The 23238-nt window shown below is 36.5% G+C and overlaps 1 protein-coding gene and 2 non-coding genes across 10 annotated transcripts in view; 1 reads left to right on the forward strand and 2 right to left on the reverse strand.

Moving 5' to 3' along the window:
- Positions 1-23238, reverse strand: part of GPHN (gephyrin) — a 509895-nt gene that overhangs the window by 296858 nt on the left and 189799 nt on the right. For all 8 annotated transcript variants that reach the window (XM_066388097.1, XM_066388096.1, XM_066388095.1 and 5 more), the window contains exon 4: positions 16928-17020. In XM_066388097.1, the coding sequence (XP_066244194.1) occupies positions 16928-17020 (93 nt within the window). The remainder of the gene's footprint in view (positions 1-16927; positions 17021-23238) is intronic.
- Positions 2967-3042, forward strand: TRNAT-GGU (transfer RNA threonine (anticodon GGU)). Its single transcript has one exon. It is a non-coding gene; the product is annotated as a tRNA-Thr (tRNA).
- On the reverse strand, positions 4377-4492 carry LOC136377942 (small nucleolar RNA SNORA32). The gene has a single exon (XR_010746544.1). It is a non-coding gene; the product is annotated as a small nucleolar RNA SNORA32 (small nucleolar RNA).

Raw genomic sequence — 23238 nt, forward strand, 5'->3', positions numbered from 1 at the left:
AGTGTGCTTATACTTTGTTTTTCAGTGGATAATGTAAAGTAATTATAAACCCCAAGATAAAGTGGACCGTTAAAAAGTATGACCCTGAATATCACATATCTGAGCCATTTAAAGCTATATTCCAATCATTTTAAACTATGGAGGAATTAGAGACTTAAAACAAAATAAATAGGTTTAGGTAGACTATCAGGAGGTATTGAATGCAACTGTACTAAAAATCCACATTCTTCATATCATATAGACTATAGAAATTATTATTTCTTTGTCCTATGCTTTAATGTAGTTAGTAAGGAAATGCTGACTTACATCTTTATTTTTTAGACATATCTACCGGTTATGTTAGTAGCTAACAATATATACATAAAGTACAATGGTAAACAGCAGAATTATTTGAGGTTGCCATGTCTAATTAGAGGTAACAGGTAATAATATTAATTAAACAGAAAGAAAGAGGTAAAGAAAAAAACCAAATGTTTACCAAGCATCTACAAAGGTGCCAGGCATTTCACTACATCCTTTTACATGCATTATTTACACTAGCTTATATAATCTTGGGAAAATTAATTAATTGATCTGTGTCTCAGCAAATCTTAATCTTTTAAACAAATGTTACAATAGTACCTGCCACGGTTTTTTTGAAGGCTAAATAAATTAAATAAATTAACATATGCTTAAAACAGCAACTGACACATAGTAAGTGCTATTTTACAGTGTTAGTTATTATTTTGGCTACTTTTATTATCTCAAATATTAGAGAAACAACCTTGAGAGGTAGGAATTAGCTAAGTTAGCAGATGAGAAAATTGAACTTTGAATATCATAGTTAGTGGTGGAGTTAGGATTCAAATTCAGATTTGTGACTCTATAGTTTTAGTGATTCCTCTGTATCATATACTACATTGTGAAATGTTTAGACAAAGAGAAGACATGGAAACATACAGTGGTACCTTGAGATACAAGCAGACCAACAGATGAATTTCTTTTTAAGATACGAGCTGCGACTTGGTTCATATTTTTGAGATCCGAGCAAAATTCCGAGATACGAGCTGTGATTCGGGAAGCTGCTGCTAGTTGGTGTGTTGGCACATGGGTCCAGTATCAGTAGCACTACACCAGCATCTCGTTCTTTCTTACATGTTACCCACAGAATCAAGTCGAATCTCATGTGCTGTACTCATTCTTGCATCATTTTTGCAGTTTTTACTAACTTTTCTGTATGCTATCATGGGGCCGAAGAAAGTGAGTGTACATGACAGTGGTGAAAAGAAGAAGAGAATGATGTTGATAGAAGTAAAGCAAGAAGTAATAGAAAAACATGAGCATGGTATACGAGTGATTGCACTGACAAGGCTGTATGACCACAATACATATACAATTCGTACCATCCTTAAACAAAAGGATGCCATCAAAAGCACAAATCCAGCAAAAGGAACTACAATTCTGTCCCAATTAAGAACAAATATCCATGAGGAAATGGAGAAGCTTCTGCTGGTGTGGGTGAAAGAGCTGGCAGGAGATACAGAGACGGAGACTGTAATATATGAAAAGGCACATATAATTTACAGCGACTTGAAGAAGAAAGAATCATCAACCTCAAAAGAGGCAGCAGAAGATATGAGTAAGCAAGTCATGGCTGGTTTGAAAATTTCAAGAAGAGATCTGGCATCCACTAGTGGTGAGGCATGGTAAAGCTGCGAGTACAGACATTAAGGCAGCTGAGGAGTACATCGCACGTTTTGCTTCGCTTATCGCAAAGGAAGGCTGCATCCCCAACAAGCGTTCAACTGTGACAAAACAGGATTGTTCTGGAAAAAATGCCCTGAGGACTTTCATCACCACAGAGAAGAAGAGGCTGCCAGGCCATAAACCCATGAAGGACCGTCTGACCCTTGCACTGTGTGCAAATGCTAGTGGTGACTGTAAAGTAAAGCCACTGCTAATGAATCATTCCAAAAATCCTCGAGCCTTTAAGACTCACAAGATTCTTAAAGAAAAACTGCAGGTTACGTGGCATGCCAATGCTAGGGCATGGGTTATGTGGCAGTTTTTATCAAATGGGTAAATCTCGTCTTTGGTCCTGCAGTGAAGAAATATCTTCAAGAAAATAAACTCCCGATGAAAGCATTACTAATCCTTGATAATGCTCCAGCCCACCCACTTGGTCTTGAAGATGACATTCTTGATGAGTTCAAATTCGTGAAAGTCCTCTACCTCCCACCCAACACAACTTCAATCTTGCAACCTATGGATCAGCAGGTCATTTCCAACTTTAAAAAGCTTTACACAAAGCATTTGTTCCACCGTTGCTTTGAGGTAACTGAGAATACAATTCTAACCCTTCGAGAGTTTTGGAAAGATCACTACAACATCCTGATATGTTTACGCATTATTGACTTGGCATGGCAAGAGGTGACAAGAACCTTGAACTTAGCATGGAAAAAGTTATGGCCTGATGTTGTTGCAGGCAGGGACTTCAACGGATTCGAACCAGAGACCGAGACCAAGGTAGAAGTGTTGGAGGAGATTGTATCCCTCGGAAAGTCGATGGGTCTGGATGTAGATGAGGGTGACATAAACGAGCTCGTCGAGGAACATGAGGAGGAACTCTCAACTGAGGAGTTGAAGGAGCTACAGATGTTGCAACATACGGAGCTTCTGAAAGAGATTAGTAGTGAGGAGGAGGTATAGTCGGAGGAAGTGATTTCTACAAGTGAAATTAAAGACATGCTGGCAATGTGGGAGAAACTCAAGTTTCATTGAAAAGAAACACCCAGAAAAAGTTTCACCTGGTTGTGCTTCAACACTTTTTAATGACACTTGTCACATTTCTGAAACATTTTAAAAGGCAGGCAAAAGCAAACCTCTTTGGATAGATTTTTATTCAAAAGTCCTGCAAGTGAAAGTGCCGAAAGTGCAACCAAAAAGGCAAAAAGCAGGTGATGATTAAATGAAAAATACGTAATGTTGCCCTGGCTGGTTGGCTCAGTGGTAGAGCGTCGGCCTGGTGTGCCGGAGTCCTGGGTTCGATTCCCGGCCAGGGCACACAGGAGAGGCGCCCATCTGCTTCTCCACCCCTCCCCCTCTCCTTCCTCTCTCTCTCTTCCCCTCCCGCAGCCAAGTCTCCATTGGAGCAAAGTTGGCCTGGGCACTGAGGATGGCTCTGTGGCCTCTGCCTCAGGCGCTAGAATGGCTCTGATTGCGGTAGAGCGACGCCTCAGATGGGCAGAGCATCGCCCCCTGGTGGGCATGCTGGGTGGATCCTGGTCGGTGCGCATGCGGGAGTCTGTCTGACTGCCTCCCCGTTTCTAACTTAAGAAAAATACAAAAAAAAAAAAAAAAGAAAAAAGAAGAAAAATAATAATGTTAAGCTTAGGTTAAGTTTAAAGTTAAGAAAGTACACTTTTTTACAATTAAGTTTTTGTGGTTTCATTTTAAGTAAAAAAAGTTGTTTTAATTTTGTTTAAAGTAAAGAAAATGCAGTTTTAGTTTACATTTAGTGTTAAGAAAGTGCAATTTTAGTTTACATGTCTACAGTGCCTGCATCCCTTCCTCCCTCCCTCCTCCTCCGCCATTCACCTCCGTTAGCCGCACACATCTGTCTCCAAGGTAAGAATACAGTACTAAATAACACTTTTTTCTTTTATTTCATATATTTTGTTATGCATTGGTAAAGTATACATGTGTGTTTCTTAATTAAAAACATGTCATTTTCATAATTTAGGATGGTTTGGGGATGTTTCACAGGGCTGGAACGAATTAAATCTATCTCAGTTATTTTAAATGGGAGAAATTTGTTTGATATATGAGTTGACTGACTTATGAGCTTGGTTACAGAACGATTTAAACTTGTATCTCAAGGTACCACTGTATTTCCCATGTTCAGGACTCTTTCATAAAACTTGTAGAAAACACTCCTTAAAATGGCATAAAATATAACTTTCTCTGACCATAGAGTACTAGTATATTTTATTCAAATTAGTTTTAAATATTTCAAGTATAAGGGTTTCTTGTAGTCTAATCTATTATCAATTTCATAATGTCAAATCATCCTATTTATATAGAATAATTTTAAGATAATTATAGCTCAATATTGTTATTTTTAGCTTTACCATGTATAATAGGCATTTTATTTTGGACAAACAATCCTAGACTATAAAATATATAGTTAAAGAATTCTTGAGTACCAGAATATATTTTGCCAGGGAAATAGTCAATGTTTTCTAGACAATATAGATATATACTTGAAAACAACTATATATAATATATATATATATAATATATATATTATATATATAAACATATATATAGTTTTTTTTTAATTTTTTAAAATTTTTATTTATTTTTTATTTTTTTAATTTAAAAAAATTTTTTTAATAAAATGTTCCCAATAGGTTGAATGCTAGCAATGTAGCAGAAAGAAAACCTAATGGGAAAATGTTTTGTGGTCATGTCCACGGCAAATGAGTATATATATATATAGTTTAAACGACCTATGTTAGAAAACAAATTCTCTCAAAAACAGTATTATTAATTTTATTTCCTATGCTTTAGTTACTTCTTTATGGCTATTTTTTTAATCTACCAGTTTGTGCTTCTCAGTCTCTTTACCTCAATATTGTGATAACTATATATGGTGCTAGTTGAGGTACTGGAAATATCAAAGGGAACACTATGTAAAGTATATGATTGTTTGATCACTGAGCTGTATACCTCAGACCAGTACAAATGAAATTGAAAAAGATTCTTTTAAAAACAGAAGTTATTAAACATGGTGGTTTTGCTATGCTTCTGCTATAATATAGGAGAGTTTTTCTGATTACTAAAATGTCAAATGTTAACTTCTATGTAAAGCTCTTAAATGTCAATTATCACCAATTTTCAACAGTCATCAATTGTGAATCATTAACATATTGTTAGACACTTCAGGCAATTATGTCTCCTTCCTTTAACTTACACAGTATTCTTGTTTTTGAAGTATTACAAAGTAAGAAAAAGAAATGGTTAATAACTACATGAAATATTAATAATACCTAACTTCAGGTGTTTTGAAACAACCAAGATGCACTTCTAATCCCTTCATCTTTTTCACCCAAGCCCCCAACCACTCTCCCCTCTGGCAACTGTAAGTATGTTCTCTTAATGTGTGAATCTGTTTCTATTCTGCTTGTTTATATATTATGTTTCTTAGATACAATTGTTAATAGGCATTTATTGCCATTTTATTGTTTATATTTTTAACCTTATTTTTCTTCTTAAAGAAGACCCTTTAATATTTCATATAATGCTAGTTTGGTGGTGATGGATTCCATTAACTTTTTTTTTAATCTGGGAAGCTCTTTATCTGTCCTTCAATTCTGAACGATAGCTTTGTGCCTTACCAGGCAGTGGTGCAGTGGATAGAGCTTCAGCCTGAGATGCTGAGGACCCAGGTTCAAAACCCCAAGGTCGCCAGCTTGAGTGTAGGTTCATCCAGCTAGAGTGTGGGCTAACTAGCTTGAGTATAGGATTGCTGGCTCAAGCATGGGATCACAGACATGATGCCACGGTTACTGGCTTGAGCCAAAAGGTCACCAAGGTCACTGGTTTGAAGCCGAAAGTTGCTGGCTTGAGCAAGGGGTCATTGGCTCAGCTAGAGCCCCCAAGTCAAGGCACATATGAGAAAGCAATCAATGAATAACTAAAGTGTCATAACTATGAGTTGATGCTTCTCATCTCTCTTCCATCCTGTCTGTGAGTCCCTCTCTATATAAAATAACAATATTAATATAAATAAATAAATGATAGCTTTGCTGAGTAGTCGTGTTTGTGGATCCTTCCTTTTTATTACTTTGAATATTTCTTTGCAATCCGTACTGGCCTGCAAAGTTTCTGTTGAGAAATCAGCTGATAGTCTTATGGGAACTCCCTTGTTGGTAATTATGATGTGTGTTGGTGTGGGCCTCTTTGAGTTCATCTTGTTTGGTACTCTGTTCTTCCTGTATTCTATGCCTATTTCCTTTACCAAGTTAGGAAAGTTTTCAGTCTTATTTTTTTACAGACTTTCAAGTCTTCATTCTATCTCTTCTTCTTCTGGCACCCCCATGATATGGAAATGTTAGTACACTTAAAGTTGTCCCAGAGGCTATTTATATCTTCATTTTTAGTGATTATTGTTATTATTATTATTTTTTTGCTGTTCTGCTTGGGTGCTTTTTGCTTTCTAATTTTCCAAATCTTTGATTTGATCCTTTCCTTCATCTATTCCACTGTTAATTCCCTATAATGTATTCTTCATGTCAATTACTGTATTATTCATTTCTCATTGGTTCTTTTTTATGGTTTCTTGTTCTATTTTTATGTTTCTTATTTCTTTGTTGAAGTTCTAAGTTCATCAACTCTTTCCCTAAGTTCACTGAGAAGCCTTATAACCACTCTGCATCTAGTGGATTGTCTCCATGTTGGGCAGATAAAATATAAATATATTATGCTCACTTTGTTAAAGATGACGCTGCCTACGTGGAAGCCCGTTGCCCAGGTGATGGTATTGGTTGCCTTCTTGCTTGAGATGGGCGTGATTATATTATGTGTGTTGGGGATGGGCTGTGGGCAGGCAGGATCCTTGTAGTCTGGGGCTTGGTTTTGGGACTAAGCCTTTCCCAGCTTTTTTGATGTGGGGTGGTGCACTCTCATGAGGAATCCCATTATGCCTCAGATAAATGACATTGTATCAGAGACTTCTTTGTATACTGGATTAAAGGTTTTGGTTTCTACACTATAAAGTGGGGCAGACTGGGAGCTTGCTTTCTCTCAGTTCCTGAGATTAGCATTAGAGAGGAGAGCAGGGAAAGGCCATGTGGAGGCCAGGAGAAGCAGCCAAGATGGTAGAGTGCTGAGAGAGAAGCCAGTTTGTGCAGAGTTTGTGCAGAGAGAAGGAGATGGGGAACAGAGGTGAATGAGACTGGTGAGCTAGAAACCTTTGATTCTAGGGAACTCGAATAAGTCAGTAGCTTTGTGAGCTCTGTATAAATGGGTTTTGGAGCCCAGTGTGTGTTTTTACTTGCCTTCCGGGTGCAAGCTAGGATTAAAGCTAATGGCCCACCAGTTCTTGGCTCTGTTGTTTCATTACCGACTGTCCGAATCTAATGTGAACCTGCATGGGCCAGCGGCTGTGATGGTGGCCGTGGCTACTGGCTTTACACTCCATTTTATTTAGTTCTTATTCTGGAAATTTGTTCTGTTCCTTCATATGGAAGGTATTTCTTTGTTCCACATTTTGGCAGCCTCCCTGTGTTTGTCTCTATGCATAGGTAGAGTTGCTATGTCTCTCATACTTGGTAGACTAGTCTACTACACTAGATGTTCTGTCGGGTCCAGGGGCACATCCTCCTTCATCATTCAAGCTAGGCACTCGAGGTGTGACCCCGGGTGGTCTGTATATACCCTCCTTTTGTAGTTGAACCTTAACTGCTGTTGGCACATCAATGGGAAGAATTTACCTCCAGGACAATCAGCTATAAGGACCGGCTCTGACCACAAACCACCAACCTTTAACCAACATGGAGGATCAGCTGTGCATCCCACAAATCAGGATTTACTTCAGCAGGGCTCTGGGGCTGTCTGACTCTGCTTCTTGAGTGTGTCACTTATAAAGGTGTTGGGCAGATAAAATATATTATGCTCATTTTGTTAAAGATGGTGCTGCCCACATGGAAGCCCATCACTGAGGTGATAATATAAATATTAATTGCCCTTCCTGCTTGGGATGGGTGTGATTATATTAATGTGTGTTGGGGGTGGGCTGAGGGCAGGCAGAATCCTTGTAGCCTGGGGCTTGGTTTTGGGATTAAGCCTTTCCCACCCTTTTTGATGTGGGGTGGTACAATCCCATCATGTCTCTGATAAGTGACTTTGTATTAGAGACTTTCCTATTTCGTATATTGGATTAAAGGTTTTGATTTCTACACTATAAAATGGGGGCAGAACGGGAGCTTGCTCTCTTGGTTCCTGAGATTAGCAGAGAAGAGAGAGCAGAGAGCAGAGAAAGGCCACGTGGAGGAGGCCAGGAGAAGCAGCCAGGATGGCGGAGTGTTGAGTGAGAAGCCAGTTTGTGCAGAGTTTGTGCAGGGAGAAGGAAGGAGATGGGGAACAGAGGTGAATAAGTCTGGTGAGCTAGAAACCTTTGATTCTAGGAAACTCGGATAAGTCAGTAGCTTTGTGAGCACTGAATGAGTGGGTTTTGGAGCCCAGTGTGTGTTTTTACTTGCCCGCTGGGTGCAAGCTAGGAGTAAAGATGATGGCTCAGCAGTTCTTGGCTCCATTGTTTCATTACCGTCTGTCCAAATCAAATGTGAACTTGAATGGGCCAGGCGGCTGTGATGGTGGCCATGGATACTGCCATTATAGAAGGTGATTGGGTGGTGTTTTGATGTGGACTCAAGATGTCCAACAGGTGTGCTGGCTCTGGGGCCTCCTGGGAGCTGCAGGCCAAGGTCAGCCACCACTTGTGTTCTGTCTGGAGCAAGCCAGACTGAGTTACAAAGTGATCTGCAGATTGCTGTTCCTTGTGCTGGGATTAGAGGTGCCCATGAAAGGCAAAGCTGTGAACCAAGGCAGGCTGCTACTAGTGCCAGGCCCGGGGCCACTTGGGGAGAGGTATAGGGCTTACTGAGGCCAGATCTTGCTTGTCTGAGAGATTTTAGGAAAATCTGAAGCATGAGCCAGGACAGGACAGTCATATGGAAAAACCTCTGGAAACAGTTTTGGTGGACCTGAAAGTTGGGTGTGGTGGTTCCTCAGGGAATCACCAGGGTGGAGCAAATAGTGTAAACCAGGTTGATGGAGTCTCAGATATAGAGCCTACCTGGGGGCTTTGTGGGGGGAGGGCTTATCAAAGGAACTATGGCCTTTGCCAGCACTTCTGTGTTGGAGAAAGATGCCCCCCCAGCTCTAGTTTTGGTGCTGGATAATTCAGTTCCTCTGGTAAGGTGATCAATTGTCCTCCTTTAGAGAGGACAGTCCTTCTTTTTTAAGTTCGATCCTCCCTTGAAAAGTGTCCTACATGTCCTCTTTTTTGATATTGGAAGACTAATCTGTAAATGTCTGTATTGATATTTGATTGATGCAGAGTTGATACATTGCGTATGATGTGATGTATTTGTATCTAAATGAGTACTTTTTTCTTAAAATTATTATTAAAAACTAATAGGCATGTAAGCATACTTACAATATGAAATATTACAAATGTTTTATTATGCACTTATCATATTATAGTATATTACTGTTGCAATGAATAAAATATTTCTTTTATTTACTATATTGTCTTCTTCAATTTATTTTTGTCCTCTTTTTCATTATAAAAAAGTTGGTCACCTTACTCTGGTAAATCTCTGGTGCCTTTCAAACTGCTGCCTCAGCACTGGAGCTCAGAGGGAGTGAGCTGAGTAAGTCCCTGTGTGGGCCACTGAAGAGGAATTAACTGGTATTTTAACAACCCTCTGTCTCCCTCAGCCTGGTTTTTAGAGCCAGAAGTTATAGAAACTTCTCTTCCTGTCACTGTAACCCTGGGCTAAGGGATCTGTGGGGCTGGGACCCCTTGCTCCTCAGGGGGGTCTTCTGCAGCCTACATAGCTCTCCCAATTTTTATACAACATACGTGAGTGTGGGACCAGCCCATTCCCGGTCTTACCCCTTCTACCAGGCTGATGTGGCTTCTTTTTTTGTTATTAATTTTAATGGGGTGACATTGATCAATCAGGGTACATAGGTTCAGAAAAAACATCTCCAGGTTATTTTGACATTTGATTATTTTGCATACTCATCACCCAAAGTAAATTGTCTTCCATCACCTTCTATTCTATCTGGTTTTCTTTGTGCTCCCCCCTCCCCTTCTTCTTCTTCTTCTTTTTTTTTTTTTTTGTATTTTTCTGAAGTTGGAAATGGGGAGGCAGTCAGACAGACTCCCACATGCACCCGACCGGGATCCACCCGGCATGCCCACCAGGGGGCGATGCTCTGCCCACCTGGGACGTTGCTCTGCTGCAACCAGAGCCGTTCCAGCGCCTGAGGCAGAGGTCACAGAGCCATCCTCAGCACCCAGGCCAACCCTGCTCCAACGGAGCCTTGGCTGTGGGAGGGGAAGAGAGAGACAGAGAGGAAGGAGAGGGGGAGGGGTGGAGAAGCAGATGGGCGCTTCCCCTGTGTGCCCTGACCGGGAATTGAACCCGGGACTCCTGCACACCAGGCCGATGCTCTACCACTGAGCCAACCAGCCAGGGCCTTCTTCTTTAATTCTCTATTTGTAAGGTGACCAACTTTTTTACAATGAAAAGGAAGACAAAAATAAATTGAAGAAAACAATATTGTAAATAAAAGAAACATTTTATTCATTGCAACAATAATACACTATAATATGATAAATGTGTAATAAAACATTTGTTAATATTTTATATTATAATTATGCTTATATGCCTATTAATTTTTAATAATAATTGTAAGAAAATAGTACTCAGTTCTTTTCCATTCCATTGAATGAATATTTTTGTCAATGTATCATCTTGTAACAATATATTGGAAATATCTGAACAAGAAATATCCTTCATATTGAATTTTATGGCAAGTGCTGCAGCTTGAGTATCAACACTGAATCTCGACTTCTCACTTGTCCAAAAATCATTAGCAATTGAAAAAACTCTTTCAACTGCTGCATTAATTCCAGGGCAGCACAATGTAAATTGAACGAGAATAAATAAATTTTCACATGGAATATGTTCATTTTTGAAATGGCTGAATATTTTCACCCATCTTTTATCAATATTGACGTGTTCATTTTCCCATTGTATTAATTTTTCGGAATTTAAATATACATTCAGTCTTCTAATTTCTTCAAAGAGACAATTGTCTATTTTAATGTCTGGCACTTCTTTAGATAAAAACTCAAGACAAGATTCAATATCTGTCCAATATATTTGTGATGAAATAAAAAAACACCATTGAAAACTGTTAATTCCCATGACGTTTGTTTCAGACCATTCTTCGATATGTTGAAAACACGTCTGGTAAAAATTCCTCACTTTATTGATAAACTTTTCTGTTATGCCCGGATTTGATTCCTCTGACAATTTTCTTTTTATAATTAAAGGAAGAAATTTTTCTTCAAAACGAGATTATATTGCAGGATAAAGTCATTCAAAATAAGACTAACTTCCTTAGCTGAAATATGTTCACCTTCAATCTTTTGAATCGTTTTGTGAAAAATAGATGTTTGATTATGTACAAAATACTTTACTGAAAAACAATTCCAGGATTTTAAGACATTTGTCTAAACTTAAAAAATATGAATGAAGAGGCTCAAATAATTGTAGAACATGCTCTATTAGCAGGTGATAGAGAAAGCCATCTAACTTTTGAATATCCTAAAACTTTTTTGTACATTTGCTTCTTCACAAAATTGTTTTAAAGTAGCAACACGAACGGTAAAAGGATTAAAATGCAAATAAATTGTAGTTATTATTACTTCTACATCAATTGGCATGGCACATGATGCTGTGTCGATTGCATTTGACAAAATATGTGCATTACAACCTATTTCTAGTATTTTCTTTTGGAGTAACTCTTATAATTTTACATATATTATTCATCTCTTTGCGTCTTCGCCCACCAAAATTTGTATTTCTATTATCAGGCATTAGTGCAACAACTTTGGATTTCAAATTGTTTTCATTTATTACTCTGCACAGATGGTTTGACAAAATTTCAGAAGTTTCGCCCTCAATGGATTCTAAATATAAAATTTTTACTTGAATGCCCTTGGTAACATTAAAATATCTTACTATTATTGGATACAATTTAATTTCATTATGATTTGATGCATCAGATAAAATCGTTACAAATGCTACCGTTTCCAAGTCCTCTGTAAGTATTTTGTCACAGTAATTTTAAAATACTGATTTCAAAATAGCCTCACATTTTGTCCTGGCACATGAAAATTTTGCATTGTGAAACTTTTTCAATAATTTAGCTGTACAATCCATACTACAAAAACTTTGTGAATTATGGTATGAAATACAAACGTTCCCTCCATTGCAGCCAACTATTTTTCATCTTCAGAATAATTTGAAGTTTTAAAAAAACTTGTTACTTTACAACTGGAAGCTGATGCATCTAATGATTGCTTATGTTTGTTGGTGTTCAAGTGTTTTGTTATCACTGATCTGCCCCCAACTGCAATACAAAATTCTCCACAGCAAACATTGTAGAAAACAATGGTATCTTTCTTTGATATGAGGAATGGAAATTCCTTTTTCAATTTATCATTGAAATGGCATTTTCTCTTTTTTGAATTTTCCATCCCTTAAATGAAATTTAAAATTAAAAATAAAATATAGAGCTACACGAACAATGCAAGCACATTAGGAACTGAAAACCTTACATCATAAGGCAAATTTTCTGGAAGCTAAATTAACAAAACTAAAAATCAAACAAAACCACAAATTTAGAGTAATATTTGGGTGTATTTATCATTTTCTAAATAAAAAGTCTGTTTTATGCAACTATTTAATCAAAATGCGTTATTAATAAATATGGTTTGTGGTTAGATTTCTACTTTAAAACTCGAATTTCAGAAAATACTTGTAAATAAAATTATATGTATTTGGAAATTATAAAATAGATAATGAGTTAATAAAACGTGAATTGTTCTTACCTGTCTATAATTGAATATTCACTGAGAAAGAAACAATCATGACTCTACAATGTCATATGTGTTGTGTCATATTTCAGTAAGAAGTACACAAACCAGCCTGACCAGGTGGTGGCGCAGTGGATAGAGCATCGGACTGGGATGCGAAGGACCCAGGTTCGAGACCCCAAGGTTGCCAGCTTGAGCACTGGCTCATCTGGTTTGAACAAAAAGCTCACCAGCTTGGACCCGGGGTCGCTGACTCAAGCAAGGGGTTACTCGGTCTGCTGAAGGCCCGCGGTCAAGGCACATATGAGAAAGCAATCAATGAACAACTAAGGTGTCGCAAGGAAAAACTGATGATTGATGCTTCTCATCTCTCTCCGTTCCTGTCTGTCTGTCCCTATCTATGATGCTTCTCATCTCTCTCCGTTCCTGTCTGTCTGTCCCTATCTATCCCTCTCTCTGACTCTCTGTCTCTGTATATTAAAAAAAAAAAAAAAAAAAGTACAAAAACCATTTGTGTGCTAGGTATATTGTGCGCTCTCTCAAGGTCTCCCGTGCAGAACACATGCGTCTCATAACCACGTCTCGCTGCACTGTACTGACCCTTGACGAATCGTCAAGATAAATATGAATACATCACATCACATGCAATGGATTGACTCTGCATCGATCCGAATACAGACATTTACAAATTAGTTTGCCAATATCAAAAAGGAGGACATGTAGGAGGACACTTTTCGAGGGAGGTCATAACTTAGAAAAGAAGGACTGAGCTCCCTAAAGGAGGACGATTGGTCACCTTACTATTTGTATAACTTTCATTCAACCAGATTTCAGGTGGTTCTAAATAATTCTGCAGTTTAATTATAATTTTTATGCCTCCCCCTTCCTTTTTTTAATAGAACCTGGGAAGAAATCTAAGTCTATTAAATTATCTGTTTTTCTCTTGGGCAGTGTTTTTCAACTTCTGGTCCACCAAATGTTTGAGTTCGTCTACAAAAGAGTTAAACACCCTGATGTTGTATGAAGGTTATAGGCCCAGTGATTATAGACTATAACCTTCATACAACATCAGGGTGGTTAACTTTTTAATGAACCTGCCTGCATTTTCTGGTAGGACACAGCACCTGTCTGTGGACCAGCAGTTGAAAGCCACAGCTCTAGACAACAACTTCAGATGCTTTATTTCATTCATTCAATTTTTCATTTTCCCTTTCATTTTTTATAACAACACATACATCTCACAAACAATCATTCTTTCTGATTGTAGATGAAATTAATTACTGAAAATTACTCACTATAAAATATTAGTACCTGAAGAGAATTTTATAATACAGATATTTTACCTTTATCATTAATATTTTTTTTAATAAATTACTTCTAAATCTTTTAAAAAATATTTGCAACCCTAAGTTGTATTTAGGTATATGTGGTTTAGAAATAGTTTCCTCTTTTTTTAGGTATAATTATCTAAGACATACAAGTTAAAGACAAATAATTATATTATTACATTCCCCAAATTATATTTCTGGATTCCTCGCTGGCATTTTAGTGTTGTTTTTAAATATCACAAGAATTGCAACTATTCAATGGTGTAGAGGAAATAGAAAATTAATAGAATTATTTTTGAATGGCCCTAAATTGCTTTCATGTTTAATTTTTCAAAGGTTTAACAGTCCTATAGACCTTATTGTACATATTCATAAAGTACATCTATTATTCACAATGAGGTAAGTCACCTATTTTCAAAATAGAGAAGACATATTTATGTATATTTTAAAATCATTTAAAAAAAACCTAATATAATTTTACCCAGTTACTTGATATATGCATATATGAATATAAGAATATCTCTAAGTGTTTCAGGTAACAAACAGGAATAAAGAACTTCTCAATTTCTAATATAATTAAACATACAAGTTCATAGAGACTCTTGTCAACTAACAGTACCTAAAAAAATGGAACAGATTATTAAACAGATATTAGAATGATAAAAATTCCAGACTTCTGATCTATATGGAAGTGGTAAAGGTAAAATATGAATATCAAATTAAAAATAATTTAACAGGATTGTGATGATTTCATGCATATACTTTAAATCTAGTATAAGACTTTTGATTCATTTAGTAGTTACATACAAAAAATACTATAAAATTTGTCAACTTGGTGGTTCTGTAGAAACTAAAAAAAAAAAAAATTACCCCCTGTAAGTTAATCCTTCATAGCACTTACTAAAATAACAGCAATAGTTCTCAATGAATCCTCACAGTCATGTTGGTAGATAGGTACTTTTATTTCCCTCATTTTATAAGAAACTGAGGCACAGAGCAGTTTAATGACTAGTTTACAGTCACCTTGTTAGTAAGTGGCAGACAAATTTTCAACCTAGCATTTTGGTATTTTGAAGTTCCATATAATACGAAATACTAAACTTTGTGATGTAAATTACTTCTCCATAATTAGAAATAATGTTGTTATCTGGTTATAAATGAATTTATGGTAACTTTTTAATATTTTTCTGATATAAAAATAAGTAATTATTATAAAAATATCACACAAGTAGGAACATATGAACCTAATTTCATTTACTTCAAGCACATAATACCTAACTCCCAAAATCAGTGTCTTTATATATGTAGGCAATTTTCTTATATACAAAACAAAATAAAACATAACAAAACACAAACACATCTCTATAGCAGATGGATTGCTTCCAAATGTATTTTTAGGTTAGTCTCACAGTTTGAAAGAAATGTAAAAATTGGTCAGAAGACCATTTCCCCTTAGGACCCTGAATCTAAATAAATTATGTAAGGATGATTTTTTTAAAGCAATTGAAGTTAACAATTTCCCAATATAATATTTTTCTGATTGATTTAAAGGCAAAACCATTTTATTTTTATGTCTACTTATAATAGTATCCAAAAATTTTCATTGTCATGATTTTACATAGAATAGGAACTATTTTACAACTTGCTTTAAAAATTGTATTTTTATATACTAGAATAGTGGTTCTCAAAGCTTAGAAATATGGTCTATGGGCCAGTAACATCTGCATCATCTGGAGCCTTGTTAAAAAGACAAATTTTCAGCACCTGTTGCAGATTTTACTGAATCAGAAACTCTGTAGGTAGGGCCCAGAACTCTGTTTTAACAAGCCCTCTGTTTATGGTGCAGGCCAAAGTTTGAAAAGGACTGTAATTATTTAATAGGTGCAGAGCAAAAGTATCTTGCTCTTCATAAGATCATGGACACAACAGTGTACTGATTTGAAAATAGAAGGACATAGTTACCATTAACTTGAAATTTAGCCAAGAAACACTTTTTTGGGGTTGTAGAGGAAACACTGTCTCGATTGGTAATACAAATTTGCATATGACTGAAAGTGAAACCTGGTTTATGGCTTATTTAAAAAGAAAGACTTCCCCCTACCATTGAGCACTATCTACTCTTCATTCTTTCTCTGTTATTTCCCCCTGTCCAAAGGTTGAGGTGATTCTTGTTGCATAAAGCCTAGATATTATATGCTTTTTGACTTACTAACTTCACATTTAAAATATGGAATATACAACCCTTTCTCATCAAAAGAACTGTAAAATTGGTATAAATATCCTATTGTGACCAGCTCACTGTGCTTTGAGACCAGTGACACAGCTATCTCAAGAAAAGAGAAATCAGATACATTTTGAGTTATATTATGAACACATCAGACCAGACGTCATGCTAAAAGTCAGAGTTTTGTTATCACCAACTTTGGCAATATGCCTGAAGTTCAACTGATACCAAAGACACTGAGCAAATGCAGGATTACCTCGGGACCAGCTCAATCTTCCACATATTATATTATTTATAGGCTCAGTCCAAAGAAAGAAAGTCAAGAAACATTTTTTCAGATAATTCTTCCAAAGCAATTTTTTTTCATTCTCTTGTTCTGTACCGCAAGTCTCTTGTTCTGCCTAGCAGAGTAACAAAAATAATATTAAAAATATTAAAAATAACATAAGCCTGGCCTGTGATGGTGCAGTGGATAACGTGTCAATCTGGAATGCTCAGGTGTCCATTTCAAAACCCCGGGCATGCCAGGTCAAGGCACATACGAGAAGCAACTACTACAAATTGATGGTTCCTGCTCCTTTAATTCCTTCTTTTTTTTCTCTCTCTCTCCCCTCTCTCTAAAATCAATAAATAAAAATATTTTTTTAAATGGTTTTTAAAAAATATCATAAAAAGTTAACTCCTTGAATAGAAAAGCATATTCTATCTCACCTCTGGAGTGACATCTCGTGGTGCAAACCCTGTTCCTCCAGTTGTTAATATCAAATTAAGTTCTTTTTCATCACACCAATCTATCAGGGTTTCCTGAAAAAAAAAAACAGGAAATAATGTCACATGCAGAAGGACATGACTGTCTGCTCAAAACATCCACATACTCAAATACATTATGTCTAGTGAGGAAAAACAAATTCTTTTTAACAATCAACATAAAAATCTTGAACCATAATTCACAGAAAAATCTCACTGTTGATCAAAACACACCATGGTTTTGGGTATTTCTTTTACTCATAGAAAATAAGGATGCAAGCATCAAATTCTTGAAAGTAAATGAAAAACATTTACTTTCTATAAAATACCATAAGATGTTTATAATTAATGTTTGTTATGTACTCATATGGCATATCTAAGTTCTTTTCAGCCATTCAAAATATATTCAGGTTGCCCTGGCCGGTTGACTCAGTGTTAGAGCGTCGACCTGGCGTGCAGAAGTCCCGGGTTCAATTCCCAGCCAGGGCACACAGGAGAAGCGCCCATCTGCTTCTCCACCCTTCCCCCTCTCCTTCCTCTCTGTCTCTCTCTTCCCCTCCCGCAGCCAAGGCTCCATTGGAGCAAAGATGGCCCGGGAGCTGGGGATGGCTCCTTGGCCTCTGCCCCAGGCGCTAGAGTGGCTCTGGTCGCAACAGAGCGACACCCCGGAGGGGCAGAGCATCGCCCCCTGGTGGGCAGAGCGTCGCCCCCTGGTGGGCGTGCCGGGTGGATCCCGGTCGGGCGCATGCGGGAGTCTGTCTGACTGTCTCTCCCCGTTTCTAGCTTCAGAAAAATACAAAATATATTCAGGTTAAAAAATTCCAGCACTATCTATGTGTCAATTATTCAATCTCATTATTAAAACCACACCAATCATACTTTACTTTTATATTTAAAGAAATAGACTCATTCATTTTTTCATTAACAGATTCTAGGAGATCAAGAAACTTATTCACTTATGGGCTCATAAACTAGAAGGAGATAGAGCTAGAATTCAAACTAGATCTATGGGATCCTCAATATATGTTTCCCTACATTCCTCCTGTGATTATGTCAATATTTTCTGCTAAGTTTCAAGATATTTAAGAAAGCTTTACAATTTGGGAGGTAATTATTTTACATGGCTGCATAAAAAAAAAGGTCTAGGGATAGATTATTGCTTCAAGTTTTATTCCCCTACAATGCAATGACACTTAAAAAGACTAGGTTTACAGAATTATATACCATAAAATTTTGGAGTTGGTAGAGATCTTAGAATATTTGCCTCTTCATTTTCCAGATAAGACAACTAAAGTACAAAGTGGTTAAATAATTTACTAAAAGTTACCCAGCTAGTTTGTAAAGAAAGGGAACTAGGATCTCGAGTCACCTTACACTACTGGTAATTCTATTCATTCATTCTGCATTTTAGCTATTTATTAAAAAGAACTATTAAGTGAACATTTAAATCATTTCATTATTTTTTTTATAATACAGGTCCCAAAATTTAATAATACAATTATAATAACTGCTGATAACTAGGTATAAAATACAAGTATCAGGCTAATAAGTAGAATATAATGCCCTCAGTTCTTATATTCATCAGTGATATAAAATGCAGGATAATTAAAAGTACAAATTCAGGATCTAAAAATGATTTTTTTCTCTTTCTTTGCACATTTTTGGATCACAGGAATGGAGAGCCTGAAGCTCCAGATTAAGGAGATTTTCCCATTATGATTTATTAATGGCAACAAACTTTTTTTTTATTTTACAGAGACAGAGAGAGTCAGAGAGAGGGATACACAAGGACAGAAAGACAAGAACAAAGAGATAAGAAGCATCAATCATTAGTTTTTCATTGCGCATTGCAACACCTTAGTTGTTCATTGATTGCTTTCTCATATGGGCCTTGACCCAGTCCTTCAGCAGACCAAGTAACCCCTTGCTCAAGCCAGCAACCTTGGGTTCAAGCTGGTGGGCTTCGCTCAAACCAGATGAGCCTGTGCTCAAGCTGGCGACCTCAGGGTCTTGAACCTGGGTCCTCGGCATCCCAATCCAACGCTCTATCCACTGTACCACTGCCTGGTCAGGCAACAAACTATTTTTAAAAGATAAAAATTATACACTATTGAGAGCCCAACTGAAGACTTCCATCCTTGATATAGTTATAAATTGGTTCTGAGGAAAGCGCACACACAAAATCAATGAGTATTACAATAGAAGTTATTATGAAGTGGTTCACAAACCACTTAAATTTTCCATTGACTTGTGCTTTTATTTAAAAAGTAGAAAAGCATAAATATTTATCATTCAAAGTAGTTATTATTTCTAGTCTCAAAAAAAAGGTTGATATCACAACTCAGCAAAAGGACTAACTGAATTTGGCCTCCCACTAATGGATCTTAGAACACTTTATTTTATTTTTATGTATTTTTCGGAAGTGAGAACCTAGAGAGAGGCAGACAGACAGACTTCCGCATGCGCCCAACCAGGGGGCGATGCTCGGCCCCTCTGGGACGTTGTTCCGCTGCAATTGGAGCCATTCTAATGCCTGAGGCGGAGGCCATGGAGCCATTCTCAAAGCCTGGGCCATCTTTGCTCCAATGGAGCCTTGGCTGCAGGAGGGAAAGAGGGAGACAGAGAGGAAGGAGAGGGAGAAGGGTGGAGAAGCAGATGGGCGCATCTCCTGTGTGCCCTGGCCAGGAATCAAACCTAGGACTTTCACACGCTGGGCCAACGCTCTACTGCTGAGCCAACCAGCCAGGGGAGAATGCTTTTGATTTCTTTTTAACAATTCTAAATACCCCACAGCAGCACTAGAGTGTTGTGCCACAGTTTTCTCATCTCTGACCACACTCCATTTACATCAGATCTTGACTAAAAACAGATATGATATCAAAGTTGTATCAACAAAATATACCAAGTACAAAAAACAAACAAAAACAAAACTCTATACCAAATGCCAATTTTCAGTATTGTCAATACCAAGAGGGTATTCAAACTTTTTAAACTGCAAGATGCTAATATAGTTAAGATAGTCCCTTTATACTGAAGAGTTCTACTGTTTGGTAATAACACAATTCATCCAGTGATTAAGTAAACATTACTGAGTACCTATACTATATATTAGGTTAAAAGTGTAAAAAATAAATGAAAGACTGACCCTTGGTTTCAAAGAACTCATAGACAAGTAATGTTTCTCAACCTTGAACGTCCACTGAAATTATCTGGGGAGCTTGGAAAAATACTGATGCTTGGATCTGATCCCCAGGGGTACAACCTGGGCATTGGGATTTTTTAAAAGCTTCCCACATAATTTTTAAAAATGTAGCCAAGAAACTGAGAACAACTTAGGAGATGATTTTGTTGAGTTATATGAAGATGAATTTCACTTTACTCAACTGGTTGTCAAATAGCTTAAGTTTAGTTGCATGATAAAAATATTACTTGTTTTTCTATTCCCAGGATGAATATCTGGTAACATCTATTATAAAGCTTCTTTCATTAAAAAAACATTTGCTCTCTTAAGCTGGTTGTTCCAGTATTTGAGAAGTAATATTTTGTTGTCTGAAGTAGTTGTATAATGTGCAACAGTTTTTCATTTGAGCAAAATTTTTAGTTAGGCTTTTAGACTTTTAAGACAAAACAGCAATTCTATCATTTACTCAGTTCGTTTCCAAAATATAAGAATTTTTCCTCAACCACCAATATAGAATATGAGTCTTCTAGGCACCTAGTAGTCATACAATTATATATTTAACAAAAATATTTACAGTCATTCTTTTATTCAGGCCAAGACTTCTGTTTTAATGCTATATGTAATAACACTGTAGAACATTTTTTTTTCATTTTCTGTTGCATGAGGTTTTAGAACTGTTTCTATATATTTCTGCATCGCTGATTCCAAATCTGAAATCTGTTTCTTGGTATATGCTCTAGTTTTTATGCAACTTAATTTCTTTTTGTTACAGTTAATGGTATGCATTGGTTTTTAAATTGGAGTTAAAGGGCAACGACTCTTGGATTGAACATAACCACAAGGCAATTAATGTTTTACAAACATCACTTTTACATAATTGTAGTTGTTTTTAACTGTAAAAAATATTATCTGATAAAAAACACCCTCTTATTTTGTGTTAAGACGACTTCTTCGAGTAGGCGTAAATGTAAGAATAGTCCTAACACCTTCTGTTATATATGTAGCTATTACACACTTCAATGTCAAAGGTGCAATATTTCATCATTTGTGACATGTGCATATATTGACTATTTTCAGCGGTTCTAATTGGTTATTCAACTCATCTGCGAGATTATAATGACATAAAAATTGTCCTTGACTTTCTGAAGTATGAGGAGCATAACTGGATCATTTGTGTGGATCTTAAAATGGTAAATTTCCTGATAGGACAACAGAGAGGTTTCACAAAGTATCTTTGCTTTCTGTGTTTGTGGGACAGCGGAGCTTGGGAGAAACACTGGATACAGAAGGAGTGGCTAAAACGTGAAGCTCTGGAAGTAGGGATGCAAAATATTGTGAATGAACCCATAGTTAATCGAGACAGGATCATTTTTCCCCCACTTCACATCAAACTTGGCTTAATGAAGCAGTTTGTTCACTGAATAGAGAAAGTGAATACTTTCAACATATTATTTCTGCTTTACCTGTCTTGTCTTTTGAGAAAATAAAAGCAGGTGTATTTGATGGACCTCAAATTCGAACCCTCATATGTGATGAAGAATTTTGCCAGGAAGATGAAAAAGAAGCATGGCAGTCTTTTGTGGCAGTTACAAAGAACTTCCTTGGCAACAAAAAAGCAGAAAACTATGAACTTCTGGTTCAAAGGATGCTGTTGGCTTTCCGCGACATTGGATGTAACACGAGTGTTAAGATTCACTTCCTGAACAGTCACCTTAAGAAGTTTCCTGAAAATCTTGGAGCTGATAGTGATGAGCAGACTACTGCTGGAGCATCAAACGAGATTGTCCTCAACAAGTACACAAACGCAAGAGCTACAAACGCAAATTTTTCCTGAATAGAATTTAAATAAGTTTTGCGAAAATTTTATGATTAAGATAAGTGTTTTAATATGTTCTATTTTGAATTGTAGATAAATTCTGATGCAATCAAATCTTTTAGTGTATTTACTGCATTATACAAATTATTATATTTTCACAAAGATGATGCCCAAGAAGACATTCTACTTCATTATGATAAACTAAATGTTGAAAATTTTACAAGATGAAAACCTAAAACCTTGAGTTGCAAAAAAAACTATAGTTTACAGAGAAAAACTAATATTAGATTTGAGATCAGCACACTCAAATTAGGTAAGAACAAGTGTTTTTGGGGATGCAACAAAAATTTTGTTCCCCAGTGTAATTAGTAATAGAAACAGTAGAACATTGCTCTATCTATAGCAAAAAATAGCAGAAAGACAGGCAGGCTTAAACTATCTTCAAAGATAGCCAAGAACTGTTCCCTTTACCAGATCAGAGTGTTCTGATGTTGAGAAAAAAATTACCTATTCCATATTATACAATGGTAACACTAACTTCTGTTTTTCTATAAGGGGTTGGGGAACTAAGTGATCAGACATACAGCCGAGACAAAACCTGTAGCAATTTGATATTCTTTATACTTGAAATATATGTATTTTTTCCATCATTTCTCTGGGATGCTCTTACTCTGAGGAGAAGATAACATATGAAAAGGGACTCTCAATTAAATGAATAGTACCAGCAAAGGATGAAAACTGTCATCAGTGAACAGACAAATCTATAAAATTATTTGGTTGGGGAAATGAATAAATTTCCAGTTATAGGATATTACCTGTATGCCTTATAAACCCCCAACATTCATTACTCCCCTCAAACATGATTCTTCCATGAAGTTGTCTAAGCTGAAAAACTAGGTTAATCTTTATTTCTAATCCTCACTTCTCATGTCTACTTGAATCATATATCATATAACTGTCATTTGTGTTTATTGTGTACCAGGTACCATGCTATGTACTTTACAAACATTTAAATCTCACAATAGATCTTGTAATTGAAGCAAAGCATTTTTAGGAAAACAGAATGATTAAGATAAACACAAGGGCGCAATTCAATTACACTGCAGAGCCTGTTTTATTAAGCATTGCGCTATACCTCCCATAATTTTCACTACTGCTGCCACTGATATGAGCCTTGTCTTTATCATTGTTCATCTAGATAGGTATAAAGCAGTGTAAGTGTTCTGCTTTTCTCTGCCTCTTTCCTATTTATTTTGATATGGACAGTAAATCCTCTAA

Source organism: Saccopteryx leptura, chromosome 6 (assembly GCF_036850995.1).
Source record: "Saccopteryx leptura isolate mSacLep1 chromosome 6, mSacLep1_pri_phased_curated, whole genome shotgun sequence".
In the NCBI taxonomy this organism is placed as follows: Eukaryota; Metazoa; Chordata; class Mammalia; order Chiroptera; family Emballonuridae; genus Saccopteryx; species Saccopteryx leptura.